We start from the raw sequence: 17956 nt of genomic DNA on the forward strand, positions 1-17956 counted from the left end.
AGTACAATTCCTTGAACTATTCTGAAAACATTTTTCGCACTCACCGCATCCTTTCTCATCACTGTTGTCTGAGCAGTCATCGTTCCTGTCACACAACTTGCTCAGGGGGATACAGTGCCCATTGTCACATCTGAAGTCTCCGGGGGGGCAGGTGGGTGCTGGTGTGTGGCACATGTGCTCCAGCTCATCAGACTCATCCCCGCAGTCATTGTCGCCATCGCAGACAAAGTCGTGGGACACGCAGCGGCCGTTCTGGCAGGTGAACTGGTGATGCTGGCACGCCTGGTAGGTGCAGCCCTGCTCGTCACTGCTGTCCCCGCAGTCATTACGTCGATCACACCTGATTTTAGAAGACGGGCCACAAAAGATGAACTCACATTGACAGACAAACTGATTACAGGTGTAATTTATGATATTTTAAAGGTCCCATATTGTATTGTTTACATGCTTTAATGTAAAACATTATTTATCTGATGCTATCCGTCTGAATATACCTGTATTCACCCTCTGTCTGAAACGCTCCCTTTAAAAGCCTGTCTCTTTAAGCCCCCCCTCCCAAAAAAGCCCAATCTGCTCTTATTGGTCAGTGTTTGGGGTTCTTAAGCATCTGCCCTCTCTCTGTCTCTGCACCTTCATCACAGTCCAGGAATGACTGTTACGGCACTGTAATATAAACCAAAATTGCGACATCACAAACTAACAGAACTCCTGACGGCTCGTTTCAAGTCACGGTTTCCTAATAAGGGCTGTGTGCATTTCACTGTGGATTGAGCGTTTTGATACTTTCACTATATTTATACATTTCCACCTGCTTTGTTATCCAAAAATACATGGAAATCTCCCCTTTTACAATATGGGACCTTTAAAAGAGCATTTTTTTTCTAACCTATAGGAGCTGCGGATGCAGAGGCCATTGCTACAGGTGAACTCGTTGATGCCACAGGATCTGCGTGAACAGTTTTGATGTTCATCTAATGCATCTGCACAGTCTGCGTCTCCATCACACACCCAGTCACGTGGGATACATTTCCGCTGAGGTGGCTGGTTGTTCACACAGGTGAACTCTGCACTTGAACATGTGCGGTTGCCTGGGGGGGGGGAAATCAGGCGGGGGGGATTTACGAGAAGTGAAAAAATGATGGTGATGACCCACTGTCAACCTGCATTTTTGACAATCCAAACATTCCAAACTGTATTTCAAAACATGCAGCCATAACTTCAAATTCTTTATCCATCAAATGTGATTGATCCACATTGTTTGAAGTGAGCCTGCTATGGAGGCTCAGGCAGTACTGAAGTCTTTAGCTTCAGGCTTCTTATTGTTGGAGCACACATTGGTGAGACATAAGAGTCTTGATCCACCCTGAGCCAGAAAGCCAGAGAAAGGAGATGTGCACAAAGTAACGAGTGATGCAGGAGAAATCAGGAATGTCAACTCCTTGGATTGGAGATCTTCTACAGGAGACTAAAAGATGCCGGGCACTGACTGCCAGTGTCTCCCACACAACACTCCCCCAGTAGTGTCTGCTAATCCATCAGCGTCCTGAATAATGAGAGGATGAGGGAAGCAGGAGGGGGGCAAAGTGGAAAAGTGATAGGGAACAAGAGGATGGGCAACAAGGGGGAAGAGATGAAGAAGTAGGAGGATGCATACCGCAACTATGCCTCTGGTCTTCGTCACTCATGTCGCCACAGTCATTGTCCCCATCACAGATCCAAGATGGGGCAATGCACCTGCCATCATCACAGCGAAACTGATCAGTGTTGCAGGTTCTGGCCAGCGTGGCTGCAGAGACAAATCATAGAACATTAAACTGTAGATAACGGTGCAGTACTGTTTTATTATCCTCTGCCAAGTCATTCATGTTCAAGATAAATGAATAACCCTTATTTCCATTTTTATGATTTACAATGATCTCAGGTACTTCCCCCACTGCTTTTCTGCTCATAAGCAAGGCACAATACAACACTGGCAAAGCTTTCAAAATAGTCATGGCAACTCCACATTCCCATGCATGGTGAGCTATCTAAACAAAAGCCAAAGTGAGGCTCTGTAACCCCTGGTGGACAAAGGGAGGGGGAGGTGCTGTTTGTCAGAGGACATTGAGGGGCGTCACCACAGAGGAATGCAGCACACAATAGGAGGCCTGACTGACCACATCGTCAACAAAGAAATACACCACTGACTCGCACTCTCCGATACATCACTCACAGCACTCTCTCACAGCAGCACACAGATGCAGATTGGCGGACAGACACAAAAACACAATGACGGAGCAGCTGATAATGGGGCGGGGGGCGGACACACAAAGCCAACAGGCCTGTTTTTGGGGGGTGAGGGAGTTGCGCGACACTCACTGCAGGAGAGGGGTTCATCAGAGCCGTCGGCGCAGTCAGCCCCTCCGTCACAGTACCAGTGGGCGGGGATGCAGCGACCACTGGAGCAACGGAACTCGCTCTGGGAACATGTGGATGTCGCTATGTAGAAGACGTAGAAAGGCATGAAATCGCTTGGAGGACTTGTCAGTGTGGGAATCATGCTGATGAGGGGGTGGGGCAAGCTTTGTCTGTTTCTGACTCTTTTATATCCTCTTTCTCATCACTTTAGGTAGATTAAAATCCTGTTTTACCCAGAGAAGATTAAAGATGTCTCATTTGCAACATTTCATACTCAAAATGATTTCTGATTATGACAGTTACCACTGTGGATTAAATCCACAAGAAACACACCATACTATTTTTACGTGCTTTTTTGTTTGAGCCATAATAGCAGCAGCATGTGTCAGTTTTTTTTATTTTCAACGTGATTATTAGAGGGATCCTCTTAATGTGATTTTGAGGGACTCTATGATCAATGCCATTCCTTTAGCTGTTTCGAAATTGACTCCCTATTTGCTGCCTAGTGCACTTTAATTACTTTCAGCTATTTTATTTGAGTGCACTGTATGGTGCCTCCAAAAATGTACACAATGGAACAAAAACATTTTCAGAACATTCTAAAGGCTTCACAATGCAACAGTTCACCCATGATAGATGTGATAATTGCAGTTACACAACATTATACTTGACACAAAATGATTTTTAAGTGTCAATAATATCAATTTACTTTACTTCTATATTTAGTGTTTATTATTTAGGGAATAATGAGTGATTAAGACACAGCATAAACCGGCATTTCAACTTCATAGCAGGGAAAGCATGAGTGTTAATAATAACATTTATAATAGCTCCATCCCAGTAAGCCGTGCTAGTAGTAGTAGTAGTAGGAGCATTTACCCTGGAATTCAAGTTTCAGAACCCTGGAACTTATACACCTAATTAAAATGCAGCCATAACGAACTTTGCCTTTTCTGCAAGGTCATGTCAAAATGTCTGCCAGGTAAAAGGCCTCTTCAGGCTGTAACTACAGTACATGAGATACATTATACCATTAGTATAGAACAGACAAAAAACCTAAAATTATTTTAATCCTAAAATAACTCACCACAGTGTGTCGGGCTCTCGTCGCTCATATCCCCACAGTCGTTGTCCCCATCACACAGGTAGGATCGTGGGATGCAGATGTTGGTAGACTGACATTTTGTATGCTCTGGCTGGCAGGTTCTTTCCGCTGTGATAACCAGAAATTAAAATTTACTATAAGTAGTAACCGCTTTGATTTGAACATTACCCTTTGTTTAATTTAATTTCTTCAGATACTCACGGCAGTTTTGTTCATCAGATGTGCCGTTGTCATAGCAGTTGTTGATACCGTTGCAAACATAGTCTTTTGCGATACACCGCCCATTGTTGCAGGTGAACTCTGTGTTGGGGTCACATGGTCTGAATAGACAGCCCGCCTCGTCACTGTCATCTCCGCAGTCATCGTAATGGTCACAGCGGTAATGGTATGGCACGCATCGCCCATTGCCACAAGTAAACACCGTAGGTTCGCAGGTGTGGAAGGCTGCCAATCAGAATCAAGAACACGTCAGAGCTCTGGACCACGAGAAGCGTGAATACACATGTAGTGGAAGCTCATTTTACCTGACAAGGCAATAAAGGATGAAAGCAGCTGTGGGACTGCATGCAAAGATACAAGCACATTGATTCATTTGTTAGTGTTCATTTGTTTTAATACCAAGGAATTAGGTGAATGGAAATGGAAACGTAATCATCAAGTGCATGCATACACACCAACATAGTTGAAGTCAGGTTTAGGTCCTAAGGAAGGATTTTGTTAAAGCAGAAACACAGAACATGTTAGTATTAGTGAAGGTTAAAGATATAGGATTGCATTTAATAGAGAAGAGGGTTCTGATTAACTCATGCAGGAAGTCGCTATGACAAATAATCAACAGTGAGTTTTTAGATAATCCAGTTAAACACAAAATGAGAAAAAAACGCAAACAAAAATACATTTAATTTAAGCCCTTTTAAGAACACCCTACCACAGACTCTCTCCAACTCGTCGCTACCATCAGCGCAGTCGTTGTCATTGTCACATTTCCATTGGGCACGAATACAACGGCCATTCATACAGGTAAACTGGCCCTGCTGGCAGCGAGTCCCATTATCAGGGATACAGTGCTTGTTGTCAGCCAGGTACCAACGGCCCTCTGATGGACACTGACACTCCGCTCCGTTGGGTCCTAACGGGATAAAATTACAGATTATACAATCAATTTGGGTTTTAATGACTGCACTAAAAGAATATTATGTTGAAAAACAAAGTGACAGCATGAAACTGCTTGCACCTGGTGTGCAGATGTGGCTGCAGCCGCCGTTAAACTGCTGGCATGGACTATCGCACTGCTGCTGCTTCCTGCTGGCCAGAACATGGATGTCCATCGGTCGAGATGGAAGGTTCTGAATCATGACCCTCATGTCAGAACCGTCGTGCTTGTTGGCGCGATAGATGCTGCGTGTGTTCCAGTCGGTCCAATAGATGAATTGGCCAAACATGGTCATAGCGAAGGGGTAGATGGCTGTGCTGACGATGACCTCACGATTGGACCCCGTGAGAGAGGATCGCTCAATCTTCTGTCTAATGGCAGAGCGAAAAATAATGATACAAGCAGTAGTTTGACAAGGTGAAATAAATAAATAAATAAATTGAATATATATATATATATATAAACAGTGATGTTTTTCAGATCTTACAAGCTAGCATCTGCCCAATAGAGTCTCTCTTCTTCATAGTCCAGGGTCAGTCCATTGGGCCACACAAGACTGCTGTTCACAATCTCTGTTCTGAAGTTTCCACCCAAGGTCGCACGTTCAATCTTTGCATGAGTTCCCCAGTCTGTCCAATACATGTATCTGTGAAACAAGAAAGGATTATTTTTTTAAACTTTTATTAGTCCAATGAACAAAGACAGTGTGTTGTGTTAGTCTCACCCCCTGCAGGGATCTAACATGATGGCCCGTGGCCTGGACACATGGGCAATAATAGTCCTTTGAGAGCCATCCACAGACATGGAGCTGATGCTCTGGTTGACATAGTCACTGTAGTAAATTCTTCTGTTTATCCAGTCATAAGCAACGCCATCAGGAGCCCCCAGATCTGTCCAAACAGGGACAAAAGCAACATCAGCAATACCACTGGTATCAATACCGCCATCCATAAAAGTCCAAGAGGAATAATAAAAGTTCATGTTGAAGCAAAAGCGCAAAACCTACCTGAAGCCACCATTACAGGGTCCAAGGTGGGAGAGGACAGGCTGATGTAGCTGATCTTGCTTGCTCCTGCGCCTGAGCTTTGTGTGAAGTAGATCCTCCTGTCTGTAAGGTCAAAATCCAGTGCCACTGAGGTACGTGGCACATTGACCACAGGGAAGGGCAATGCATGGTCCTCGAGGTCGAGGCGCAGGCTGCGCACGGTGCTCTCAGTCGTGTAGATAAGATAATCATCCCTCGAAACCACACAGCTTTCGTTATCTGCAGCAAGATTCCCAAAAGCGCAGCTGCATTTTTTGTTCTGGTTACCCGTGCCAGAACCTGGAAGGGCGAAGCAGAAGTGGGCACAGCCTCCATTAGCCTCCATGCAGGGGTTGTAGTTAAGCTCCTGGGGAGTGGCAGGCTGGGTGCGCTGGTCAAAGACGGTAACGTCCCTTAGCATGTTGACATTGTCTCTGATTACAGCAGGCTGCTCTGTGCTGCCAGGCTGTTTGCTTGCTTGGAACACCTTCTTGAGGTTTCTGTCCACCCAAATGATACTACTTTCGAACACTGTGATTCCATAAGGAGTTGGGTAGCGACTGCCATACCTGACTATCTCCGTCTCTCCTCCTTGAGAGCTGACTCGGGCAATCATATCCAGGGAGTCGTCTACCCAGTAGACGTAGCCAGTTTGCCAGTCCAGGGCGAGACCTCGAGGTGTAATAATCCCAGAGGACACTAAAATTGTGCGATTGGTGCCGTCCAAGAGTGCTCGCTCAATTTTGGGGTTCTGACCATAATCAGCCCAGAACAAGTATCTGTTTTTGGGGTCCACCACGATGTGACGTGGCATGTCCACCTGGGTCTTCAGCAGCACCCTGCGGAAAGTGGTGTTCAGGCGGAGCACCTCCACATATGTCTCAGTTAGGAACGCGTTGGTGAAATACAGGTTTCCTAAGGAAAGAATCCAGTAAGTTGAGTGTTTAAAGTGGCATCATATATTTGTGAGTCTCGAGAGAAATATGATAAGTCACAATTTTAATTTAAAAATGATACAGCAAGTTCAAATGAGTCAGGTTGTCTTTTAGGTTTTCTGGTTTTACATCAACAGATAAAGACCACTGTATCTATTTAAATAAAATGAAATCTTAATTGCTGTGGGGCAGATAAAGTAATATAAGTCAGTGAGATTAAAGATATTGACTATAAGCACAAAATTAGAGTATAAATAAAACACATGGAAATTATTGAATTATATACTACAGACTATATACATTTGCTACAATATAAGGGAGTAAGATGCTTTGATGGTGATAAACCTTATCTACATCAATTTCAAAACCAACACCTCCAACACCACCACATATATATGTGTGTGTGTGAAAATAAGAGATGCAACCAGGAGGGCGCTGATTGGATTTGGGAAAGATCCTAAAATAACATTAAGTGCTTAAATGAAACAAATGCTTAGATGAACACATTTGTGAGCTGACACAAAAAGCATACCTGCAGCCCAGTCCACAGCGATGCCTCGTATCCCGTTGCGTCCTATTCCAGATGTTACTACACTATGTAATCCTGAGCCATCTGGCTTGATCCGTCTGACCCCGTTTTGTGTCGCCACAGTGCTGCTGAAGTCACACCAGTAGATGAAACCAGAAGCCATGTGTACATCAATATGTAAAGCATTACGGCCTGCAGGACGATAAGCCAGTCATTATTATTACAAACACAATAACCGTATCATGAACATTTGAAATTCAGTTACTCTGTCAGTCAGCTTTTAAGTATAATATTCCACTGATTTTTATTTTTAGACATGAATTTATTCAACATGTAACATACAGTAGTAAATAATTTGTGAGGCTTACTGACCTCTCCCAGCCACAGGCACCATGGCCTCAGAGTGGTCCGCCTCTTCCAGACTGAAGCCTTTGAGTGCAGACAGAGTGGAGATGACCACATAGGACTGGTAGGGAACACAGGTCCTGTTGTCAGCATTAAGTTTAAAACCTGTGGCACACGCGCAGGTAAACAGACCCTGCGTCCGAGGCAAGCAGAGTTGCTCACACAATCCCATATTGTTGGTGCAGCCATTGGATGTACCTGCAGAGGCTGAGTTTGTGGAAGGTACACAATATGAAAAAGAAAATACAGCAACAAACCATATACGTACAGCAGTGAATGAGGATGATGGTGTCTTCTTGTGTTACTCACTCTCACGATAATGCACTTTCAGAACTCTGAGTCCAGAAACGTTGTCTCGCAGCACAACTCTGTTGGCACCTGTGGACTTGTCCACGCGCTCTATGACCTCAAAGTTGCGGTCAGTGAAGTAGAGGTAGTTCTGATAGACAGCCACACCCCAGGGGTGAGACAAGCCTGTCACTATGGTGATGCGGTTAGTTCCATCTGGATCACCGCGCTCAATCTGTGGAGATCACATGCCAGACAGGAAGTCAAACATGTGCTCATTTTCTACATATACCAAGATTATCATACAGTAGCATGTCTAATTAAATTTGTGAGAACCTTAGAGAATGAACAAATGGTCATCATTGAAAGCTAAAAGGGAAGACCCACCATGCCAGTGCTTGTAACAGCCCAGTAGAGCTTGTTCTCTTGGATGTCCACAGTGAGGAATTCAATGTGATCTAGGTTGTTGGTAAACAAGGTGAAAGGATTTAAGCCATCCATGTCAGCAGATGCCACCTTGGCAGGGATGCCACTCTCTGTTCCCTGGTCTGTCCAGTACAGTTTGCTTAAAAGACATTCAAGAGTGGAGGTTAGGGTTTTGTGTCTCAGACATTTACAATTTAGTAACAGATCTCTATGCTTATTATTTCTTAATAGTCTTACATACATTTTACAGTTAAAACACAGAGAAACAGATTGTTGCTCGGTGAAAACCTTTCATCTCCAAAATTATGAACTTTTTATGAACTCAGAACATCAGCCTTGCATTTAGTTAAATGAAAGGAGAGTTTCTGATTTCATTCATTGGAATTATCAAGGTTTCAAGGTTTTATACATAAACACTGTGAAAGTATCAAAACGCTCAATCCACAGAAAAATGCACACATCCCATAGTGAGAAACTGTGCCTTTAAACAAACCGTAAGGAATTATACTATATACTTATGTAGATAGTGCTGCTACAAAAGACCAGCAAACATTGTTCAATCAGAGCAGACTGGGCTTTTTCAGGAGGGGGTCTTAAAGAGACAGGTGGTAAAACTGAGTGTTTCAGACAGAGGGTGAATACAGATATATCCAGACAAACTGAAGAGGAATGTGTTGTTTGAACATTAAAGCATGTAAACATGTTCTAGTAGAAACCCAAAATACAAGAATGACCCGAATGAGCTTAATATGGGACCTTCAAGTTAGAAAACTTTCTCTACCCACAGATGACCACGTCATTACTCAGTATAAATTTCTTGCAACACTAATTTTGGTCATATTCACCAAATCAAAGTTGCCATGTTTTCATATGAGGGTGAGATGGGATGACTTTGAAATGTCTTTATTGTTTCCTGGTTGTACTCTATTGTACGTTGCTGGGGTTTGAGTGTGCAGTGTGGTATTCAGTAACACTGGTTTGAGTTCTCTGGAGAGGCAGAGCAGATGGCGATGAGGAGGCTGTTAGAGCTCAGTAGCTGTAGGGATGAGTGGCCGTGCCAGGACTGTGTTAAATGGGGCTTACCCACGTGCTGGGTCCACTGCGATGCCAACAGGACTGCCAGCGCCAGTTGGAGAGCCGTTATTTGTGATTAGAGTTTTCCTGTACTGTACCTCCCCTCTCAACTTCAAGACCTTGCCAAGCACAAACACAAACAGGTGCAGTTATTGTACGGCATAGCTGTGTTGTGACACCGCCCTTGTCACACTTATTTTCTGTTTTCCTATTACAACTAATCACAAAAAATGTATTCCTCTTAGTTAAAGTTTAAGTCAGTAATGATGAAAAATAACAACAGGATGTATTATTTGTCTTACCTCTATAGACTGTGTAGCTGGATTGGTGTAGTATAGGTTCTCTGTTATCCAGTCTAAGGCCAGGCCGACAGGGGAGCCAAGTATGGCTGCAGGGGCAAACTCTGTCCTGTTAGTCCCATCTGACTTCACTCTGTGGATCTCACCCTGGTGGAAAAAGGAAAACTTCATTACCTCATTAATGATTAATCGCATGTTTTAAATGCGATGTTTTTAAAGTATAAATTGTGTATTTTTTTACAGTAAACGCACAACCTCAAAGTTGTCTTTGAAGGAAAATTAAGGTCTGAACTGAACTGAGATGTGACAGTAACTCACAGGGTGCTCTACCCAGTAGATGGTCTGTTCGTTGTCATCAAAGTCAACATCGTAGCCATTCTGAAGCCCAGCAATAGGGACCATAGCACCATTACTCTTGTCGTCAGGGTTCAAGGAAATGCCATAGATGATGCTGTCTCTTACAACCACCAGGAATGGATCTTCAACTACAAGTAAATGATAATGGAAAAGCTGTGAATAAACAGTGACTAAGAATACATGTACAATCTGCTCTAAAATGAGTATTTTCCTCAAGGCTGTGAATTACTTAGTAATTTAAAGGCCCTGTGTGTAACAATTTACATGTATTAATCATGTTTTATTGCCAATGGGCGAACGGGTTGTTACGCAACCTAAAAGTTGAGACCTTCACTGACTTTCTCGGTTGCCTACAGCAGCCTGTGGACTGACTTCTATGTAAAGGATTTGGGATGGATCTTCCAGGAAACTCCAAAGGATGTGAAGTTTTTCCAGTGCTGACTGAGGCTTTTATGGGCTGCTGGAAGTTGCAGAGTATGCACAGCGTGTGTTTTGGTGGTACAACAAAAAGCCTTTTCCCCGGTGCTGATAAAAATCCTAGGGAAAAGACTGACATGTGAAATATTGTGATTTTAGATTCAACAACAATCTAACAAATACTGTCTTGAGTGGATAACTTCAGCTAATTCAACTCCCAGGGCTGATCTTGCTGACTCGCCGCTTGCAAATTACTTTATCAGCTACCGTTATGAAGCAACCAACAACAGATCTATGCAGCATAGCAAGCTACTGATAACTGTCAGTCCACAGGCTACTATAGGCAACCGAGAAAGTCGGTTACGGTCTCAATATTCAAGTTGCGTAACAACATTTGACCATTGGCAATAGAAAACGATTAATACATGTAAAATGTTACAAACAGGACAAAGTTATGTTACAAATTCTAAAACGTCACTAGGAAACTACTAAATGTTTACTGGTTATGAATTTAGCCCATGGTAATCCAAAACTAAACGTTGCTTTCAGTGTATGATAACCTGGTGCAAAATAGGGACCTGAGCTAACAGGCCTTTTATCTATAAAGATGATTGACTGGTGAAAGTTGTTTCCACAATCTTCTAAAGATTTGCTTTGTCTCCAGAGATTAGAATCGATGAATGGTTGTGGGACATTTTCATTCTTGGATAATCGTTGGTCTCAGGGGGAGACTGTGTTCTGCTTGGCTTGAATGGGCTGAAACCTGAGATGACTTAAGCTGTTGACCTAAGAGGGACTCCTTGGACTGTGAATTAAAGGTCCCTTGTCTCCTTAAGACCATCACGCTTATATGATTCTTAATATTTATGACTGGAACAGCAGTTTACATGACAATCTAAATGAAAGACTGTTGACAAGAACCTGGACTGATCTATCATACGAATAGCGTTTTCAAAGATGTGTCCTTTTACCAACATTGAGAAGGCTGCAAACGAAGCATGCACAAAACAACAACAGGTTTGCTCTTTTACAGCAATAACCACAGCTAAGATGAATACCTTATGAGTGCATCTACTTATCAACTGCATCTATCCCAACTTCCTTTTTCATCAAACTGAGTGTTTTCCTCCATTTGGCAGTATACATACCTCTGGTGCAGGTGATTTGGTCCACTGCCAGCGTCCAGCCTGAGGGGCAGGCACATGAGTAGTACCTTGGTCCCACAGCAGAAAGCAGGCAAATATGAGTACAGGGACTCCTCAAGCAGTGATTTTCACCTACACAACATCAAAAACACATGCACACACATGTACAGAGTCAACAGAGGTGCTTTTAAGTCTTAACAAAAATAATGGACTTTCTGCATATTTACATCATCAGCAATATACAAGAACTACCAACAATTAATTCAGTGGGGCAACACACATCAGCTAAAACTGATGTAACAGAGATTTGTTGATGTAGAATATCTTTGCCATACCTGCTGGCTGCCTGGCTGGGTGCACTGCCACCAGACCCATGGGCTGAGGGAGGTTGAAAAGCATCACTGTCTGGTTCTCCCCATGCCACTTATCGGCTCGCATCACACGGTTGATGTATCTGTCGGTCCAATACACAAAATCCTCAAAAATGGTAATTGCGTGGGGATGTTGTAGTACCTTTTCACAGAGAATAGCAAAAGAAAAAAAAGTGTGTCTTACACATGCTATTCAAAAGGAAATTGTGCACTGTACACTTTTAGATTATCAACACAAATCAGATCTATACAGATGATTCAGAAAAATGTGTCGTCCATCTCATTCACTCACCAGGTCACTGGCCAGGACTTGCTTCCTGTTGTTGCCGTTAAAATCGCAGAAGTCAATGAAATCCAAGTAGGCATCAGCAAAGTACAACAAATTGTTTGGATAGTCTATGGTTAGACCGTTGGGCCAGTACAGTTTGTTGCTTATGATAACAGTCCTCAGTTTCCCGTCCATGCTTGCCCTCTCAATGCGTGGATTCCTCCCCCAGTCGGTCCAGAACATCAGGTGAGCACTGCAAAATAGACACCTTTCTTACACACTAATAAAAGCAGACATCATAACATAGATTTAATTCCCAAGACACACAGATTAGATAAGTTTGTCACTGACCTGTCCCTTGGGTCCAGTACCAAGCCTCGGGGGTTGGTGACATTGTCACTAACTAATACAGTGCGGTGGGTGCCATCTAGTTTAGACACTTCAATAGTCTCCAAGACGTAGTCAGTCCAGTACAGGTTTCTGCCCACCCAGTCCACTGCAAGGCTCTCTGTTACAGTCACTCCACTGTCAAATATCTGTCCACAAGAGACTCATTTTTAGTTAATTATGCTTACTGATTAAATTAACTACAAATGACGTATAATAAAAATTAAAAATGTTTTAGAGAAATTAGGTCTGTGATGACATAAAGGAACAAACCAACCCACCACAGTTCTGTCACTGCCGTTTTTGTTTGCACTCCAGATTCTGTCCTGGCTTGTGTCGGACCAGTACACACGGTCGGTGACTGTGTCAAAATCTAGGGCTACAATGTTGCGTCCATCTCGAACCAGTGAGCGGACCACATTGGGCTGAGTGGTTATGTCATCTTGCACAATTTGATTCCGACTGGCCACGAGCAAGAACGCCTGCCGAGAATCTGTAAACAGACATAAAATCTCTGTTACCTATTTTTCATGTCCATTCTCATGCTAATTAGAGCACTTACCAGCTTTTGCCTGTCAGCCACAACTATATGACAGGACTGTTAAATAGACCCTTCTCAAATGGCAATCCTCAGGGAATGTGCTTTTGTCCAAATAATGACCTATTGTACTGCGAAGCCTTTCGGCAGGTTATCTGTGTGGAAGAGGAGCTCATGTCAGGCACGCTCCCCCATAAACAGCTCTTTGTTGGTGATTATGTCCTAATTACACCAGTGATGGCCAGTGAGTGACATATATGTTATTTGTCTTATCTAAAGAAATCAGAGCAGCAAGGAGAGACACAGGAGAAGAAAAACTGCGTGTTTGTCTCCCAGTCTGACGGCCGAGCTCCCCCTTTATCACAACACCTTTCTGCCCAACAGCCAGCACGGCGGAGGAACTGATGCCTAACACAGCACCATCATTATAGGTTATTTACAACTACCAGGGGGAGCACTATGTTCCATGCACAGAAGTCATACACATCCTCACCTGAGGCCTTGCAGGTAAGCTGGTCTGCTTCAAGAGTGTAACCATCCTGGCAGTGGCAGCGGAAAGAGCCTCTCTCATTAAAGCAGTGCTGGCTACATAGTCCAGGAGGATTACACTCATCTACATCCTCGCAGGTTTTGGAGTCATTGCTCAGTTGATAACCCACAGGGCATGTGCACTGGGCCCCAAATGGCCCTTGGATACAACCGTGGGTGCAGCCAGCATTGTTGTCTGAACAGCTCTCCTGATCTGAGTTGAGGGATGGAAAGCACAATTTAGAACCCAAATGAATGGAAATAAACCAAGTAAATAATAACTCATACAACTTATATACAAAATCTACCAAATTATGCAATTATTATACATGTTCAGAGGATAACGACAAAGCACTAACTACTTCAGTAATAGTCTGTAGAAGTTCTACTCTGAGCCAAAACTATGTTTTATGTATATTTGTGAGAAATGATTGTTATATATACCACACACACTCTACTAAGAAGATTTTTTTGGTTTGAGACAAATCTACAAACATCAAAGTGGTTAACAAAGATACTGTGTCTGATGAAAATGAATCAGAACTACTTGGGGCATTGTCTACCAATGATTGAGAGTTTGTTCCTACCTGGCAAAGGCTCGTCTGAAAGTAGCAAGAAAGGCAAGAAAGGAAAATCACAGATAATTTTCAGGTTAATACAGGTCAAATCACACACATGCATGATTTCAACACAAGAATCCAAAGACAAACAAATAACATTCAACACAAAATTTCAGTAAAATGACGAACTTGTTTACAGAAAACTAGAAGAATGTCAATTTTAACAAAATTAACGGAGACTTATGTTTGTCATGTTTTGTCATGTGATGTCATGTGTGATGTGTGTAATTGAATTTGAGGAGACCAGCAAACTTGAAAATTTAATAAAACAATCAAGAATTTCTGAAAAACAAAGAACACATCCCAGGACGGGGCTGACATAAAAACACAAAACAAGCAGAGATGAAACTTACTGCAAAGAGGAGACTCGTCAGCACCATTGGGGCAGTCAGGAGTGTTGTCACACACCGTGGTGAGGTTGATGCACAGACTGTGGCCCGGGCACTGCCACTGCCAACTTGGACATCGGAAAGGCGGCGTGGGACAGTCTCTTTCGTCGCTCATGTCCCTGCAGTCGTTGTCCCCGTCACAAAGCCAGCTGCGTAACACACAGTTTCCGTTGTCACAGCGGAACAGTGAGGAGGGGCAGGTGCGAGGTGGGCAGGCATGGTGTTCATCGCTGCCGTCCTCACAATCTGGATGACCATCACACTCCCAGGTAGACGGTACACAGCTCCCGTCTGACTGACACTGGAACTCACTCTCATGGTGGCACATCCCTGGAGGCCTAGTAGCTGAGATATATTACAAAACATCACAAACATCATGTTAGCACAGTCCAAAATTAGAGAAAATGCAACCTTGTGTATATAAATGCATGACTTTGTAATGCTTCAATAATATAACCAATGACCAAAGGCGATATTTAAATACTTACGACAGTCGCGCTCATCTGAGCGATCACTGCAGTCAAAGACTCCATCACATCGGTAGTAGGAGTTGATACACTGGTGACCACTGGAGCACTTGAACTCATTCACAGTGCAGTTGTAGACTGAAAAATCCAGTTGAGTATGTTAAACCTGGTGTTCAATATTTCTGCAGTTTTGTATGTATGCTGAGCTCAAATGTTGTGCAACTCAAGTAATGAGATCAATAAACTAAGAGGCTTAGCAAATGCTTGTTGAATTTTACAGAGCATTCAATTGGCCTCTACAACTCCTCAAGCATGTTTAGCTGATGCAAACGGGGCTTTACTGAATGAAAGAATGCATGAATGAATACAAAAAAAATAAACTATAAAATAAAAATAAAATATCAGTCCTTTACTGGTAAATGGCTGATACACCTCCTATTCACAATATCTAAAAGTTTGAATATGAGCTCAGGCAAGTTTATTTCATGGTCATAAGACCTGATGTGAATAGATCTGATCAGCAACTTTCATTAGATTTATAAATGTAAGCAGGATGAAATTAAATAGATTTGATCAAATACACACTTCCAGGGAAAAGCCAATAATATAATCCAGAAAGATACTCACTGCATCCCTGCTCGTCCGCTCCATCCACACAGTCCCTGTCCCCATCGCAAACGTAGTTGGGGTCTATGCAGCGGTGATCTGGACACTGAAACTGTCCTGGATTGCATGTGCCTCTCAGATCTGTCAACATAAATTGTTAGACAACAATAAGAAATATAAGATGCCTGTTAGACCTTCTTTGTCAACACATAGAATACTATAACAATGTAAAAGTCGTAGTTTAATAACCTTTTTCATTTTTTAGAGGAACATAAACCATGTTTCTAAGTTTTAAGTAGCTGATATTGGCAACTGTGTACCTTTGGAACCATAGCAGCAGGTGTAAATACACTTTTTTTAGAACATAGGTGGGACATTCAACACCGTGCACATTGTCTGACACTGGATAAACTTAGAGGCATCTAAAAATAATAATTATAAAAGTGAGTTATCTCCAATAGCCTGTTGACCAGCTTTCAACTCAACCTTTTTTTTCCCCAGTGCTCTACATCGTATTTGCTTGTAGTTTGCTTCCTGAAATACAGTTTTGCCGCTGTTCATTCAATTGGCCTATTTGCTTTGTTTCTGCCTATTTTGTGTTAAGAATAAACAAAATTAGTCTTAAGAAAATTCTATTAATTTCAAGATGGTAGCCTCTGTGGGGATACTCACGGCAGTCAGCTTCATCTGAACTGTCCCCACAGTCGTTATCAGTGTCACAACGCCATGTATGTGGGATGCAGCGGTGGTTGGCGCAGGTAAACTGATTGGCAGGGCATGTTCCAGGCACCTGCGTAGGGCAGTTGTACTCATCGCTGTTATCAAAACAGTCGTTGTGCCCATCACAGCGCCATCCTGCAGGCACACAGTGCTTATTGGCACAGGTGAATGCAGAGGGGGAGCAAGTGGTGTCTGAAAAAGAGATGATGATGCTATTATTAAAATCCTATAATATTACTTTAATACTATTAGTATACTGTTTATACTCTGGTCAGGTCAGGCCAGTGTAATAGACTAGATTGACAAAAAAAAAGCATTACTGTTAATTCCACAGTGGACTTCGTCACTGTTGTCATGGCAGTCGTCAACACCATCGCATCTGTAGCTGTTTGGGACACATTTGCCGTTGCCACAGGAGAAGGAGTTGGCTCCGCACTGCAGTGTGGGGGGCTCATTGGAAGGGTCATCCACACAGTTCTGATGGTTGGGCAGCAGCTTCATGCCATACGGACAGCCACACACCCTCTGTGAGTCTGGGGCTGGGAAGCAGAAGTGGCTGCAGTCTCCATTAGGATTTGTCTGTCTGTTGCAGAGGTTGGAACCTGAGAAGGAGAGAGGAGTGTAATTACCAGAAATATGACGGAGTAGCGTGAGCCTCAGATACGCATGAATAGCAGAGTGTAAAGAGGAGTGAATAAAGCTACTGACCAATCTGAGAGTTAGAGTTGAAAGACTTGACGTGCATGATGTGGCTGATTCCTCTTCTGATTATGACCATCTCCCCACCATCCGTCTTGCGCACACGTACAATGCCACCCAGGCGCCAGTCAGTGAAATATGCATAGCCTTCAAGGGACAGGGGCAACAGAGCAAAAACCTCAGTTAGTCACCTCTTCCTGGTAACAGTAATTGCTCTTCTGTCATAACCATCATTAAAGCAAAAAGGGCAGATCACAGTTCAAGGCAATGCCAGTGAAATTAACTTTTTATTCAGATCAAATACATGATCCTGTACTGCAACTTGTTGTTTATGCCAGGACTTATTACCTTCAAAAATGGTGAGACCAAACGGATGGGAGATTTGGGTTATGCGGTCCAAAGAAATCCTGTTCTGTCCATCAAAACTGCTGTGCTCAATTTTGTCAAAGAAGGCGTCCACCCAATATAGGCGCATTGAGCTGTGTGGAAATCAAATCAGAGAGAAAGAGTTTGAAATAATCATAAATGCTGTCAATGGGATGATAAGTTTAAAAAACGTCGCTATAGCAACCATAATTTATGGATAAAACAATACAAATTAAAAAAAACTAAAGCCACATTGACTCACCTCCAGTCAATAGCTAGGCCATTTGGCCAGCCAAGAGTAGTGTTTACAATAGACAGGGCATGTGATCCGTCACCCCAAGCCCTCATAATCTTCGCAGGCCGGTACCAGTCAGTCCAAAAGATATATCTGTCGTAATCAAGTGAACAATAAGCATCAATGTCATATTTCAATTTTTAAAAAT

The 17956-nt window shown here is 42.9% G+C and overlaps 1 protein-coding gene across 2 annotated transcripts in view; it reads right to left on the reverse strand.

Annotated features, from left to right (window-relative positions):
* lrp2a (low density lipoprotein receptor-related protein 2a) overlaps positions 1-17956 on the reverse strand; it is a gene marked incomplete at both ends in the record, with an annotated part of 46867 nt that overhangs the window by 14688 nt on the left and 14223 nt on the right. The window contains 35 exons of one of the 2 annotated variants that reach the window (XM_083921482.1): positions 45-340; positions 887-1088; positions 1655-1786; positions 2359-2478; positions 3485-3610; positions 3704-3946; positions 4027-4062; positions 4177-4203; positions 4431-4631; positions 4737-5026; positions 5143-5301; positions 5380-5545; positions 5662-6594; positions 7147-7335; positions 7516-7755; positions 7858-8071; positions 8224-8401; positions 9346-9455; positions 9639-9782; positions 9954-10120; positions 11558-11686; positions 11890-12067; positions 12218-12446; positions 12545-12729; positions 12862-13073; positions 13612-13860; positions 14234-14248; positions 14620-15000; positions 15144-15260; positions 15750-15869; positions 16401-16640; positions 16769-17050; positions 17157-17294; positions 17496-17626; positions 17776-17901. In XM_083921482.1, the coding sequence (XP_083777608.1) occupies positions 45-340; positions 887-1088; positions 1655-1786; positions 2359-2478; positions 3485-3610; positions 3704-3946; positions 4027-4062; positions 4177-4203; positions 4431-4631; positions 4737-5026; positions 5143-5301; positions 5380-5545; positions 5662-6594; positions 7147-7335; positions 7516-7755; positions 7858-8071; positions 8224-8401; positions 9346-9455; positions 9639-9782; positions 9954-10120; positions 11558-11686; positions 11890-12067; positions 12218-12446; positions 12545-12729; positions 12862-13073; positions 13612-13860; positions 14234-14248; positions 14620-15000; positions 15144-15260; positions 15750-15869; positions 16401-16640; positions 16769-17050; positions 17157-17294; positions 17496-17626; positions 17776-17901 (6905 nt within the window). The remainder of the gene's footprint in view (positions 1-44; positions 341-886; positions 1089-1654; positions 1787-2358; positions 2479-3484; positions 3611-3703; positions 3947-4026; positions 4063-4176; positions 4204-4430; positions 4632-4736; positions 5027-5142; positions 5302-5379; positions 5546-5661; positions 6595-7146; positions 7336-7515; positions 7756-7857; positions 8072-8223; positions 8402-9345; positions 9456-9638; positions 9783-9953; positions 10121-11557; positions 11687-11889; positions 12068-12217; positions 12447-12544; positions 12730-12861; positions 13074-13611; positions 13861-14233; positions 14249-14619; positions 15001-15143; positions 15261-15749; positions 15870-16400; positions 16641-16768; positions 17051-17156; positions 17295-17495; positions 17627-17775; positions 17902-17956) is intronic. The other variant, XM_083921483.1, reaches the window with a different exon arrangement.

This window comes from Echiichthys vipera, assembly GCF_963691815.1.
Source record: "Echiichthys vipera genome assembly, chromosome: 10".
Classification (NCBI taxonomy): Eukaryota; Metazoa; Chordata; class Actinopteri; order Perciformes; family Trachinidae; genus Echiichthys; species Echiichthys vipera.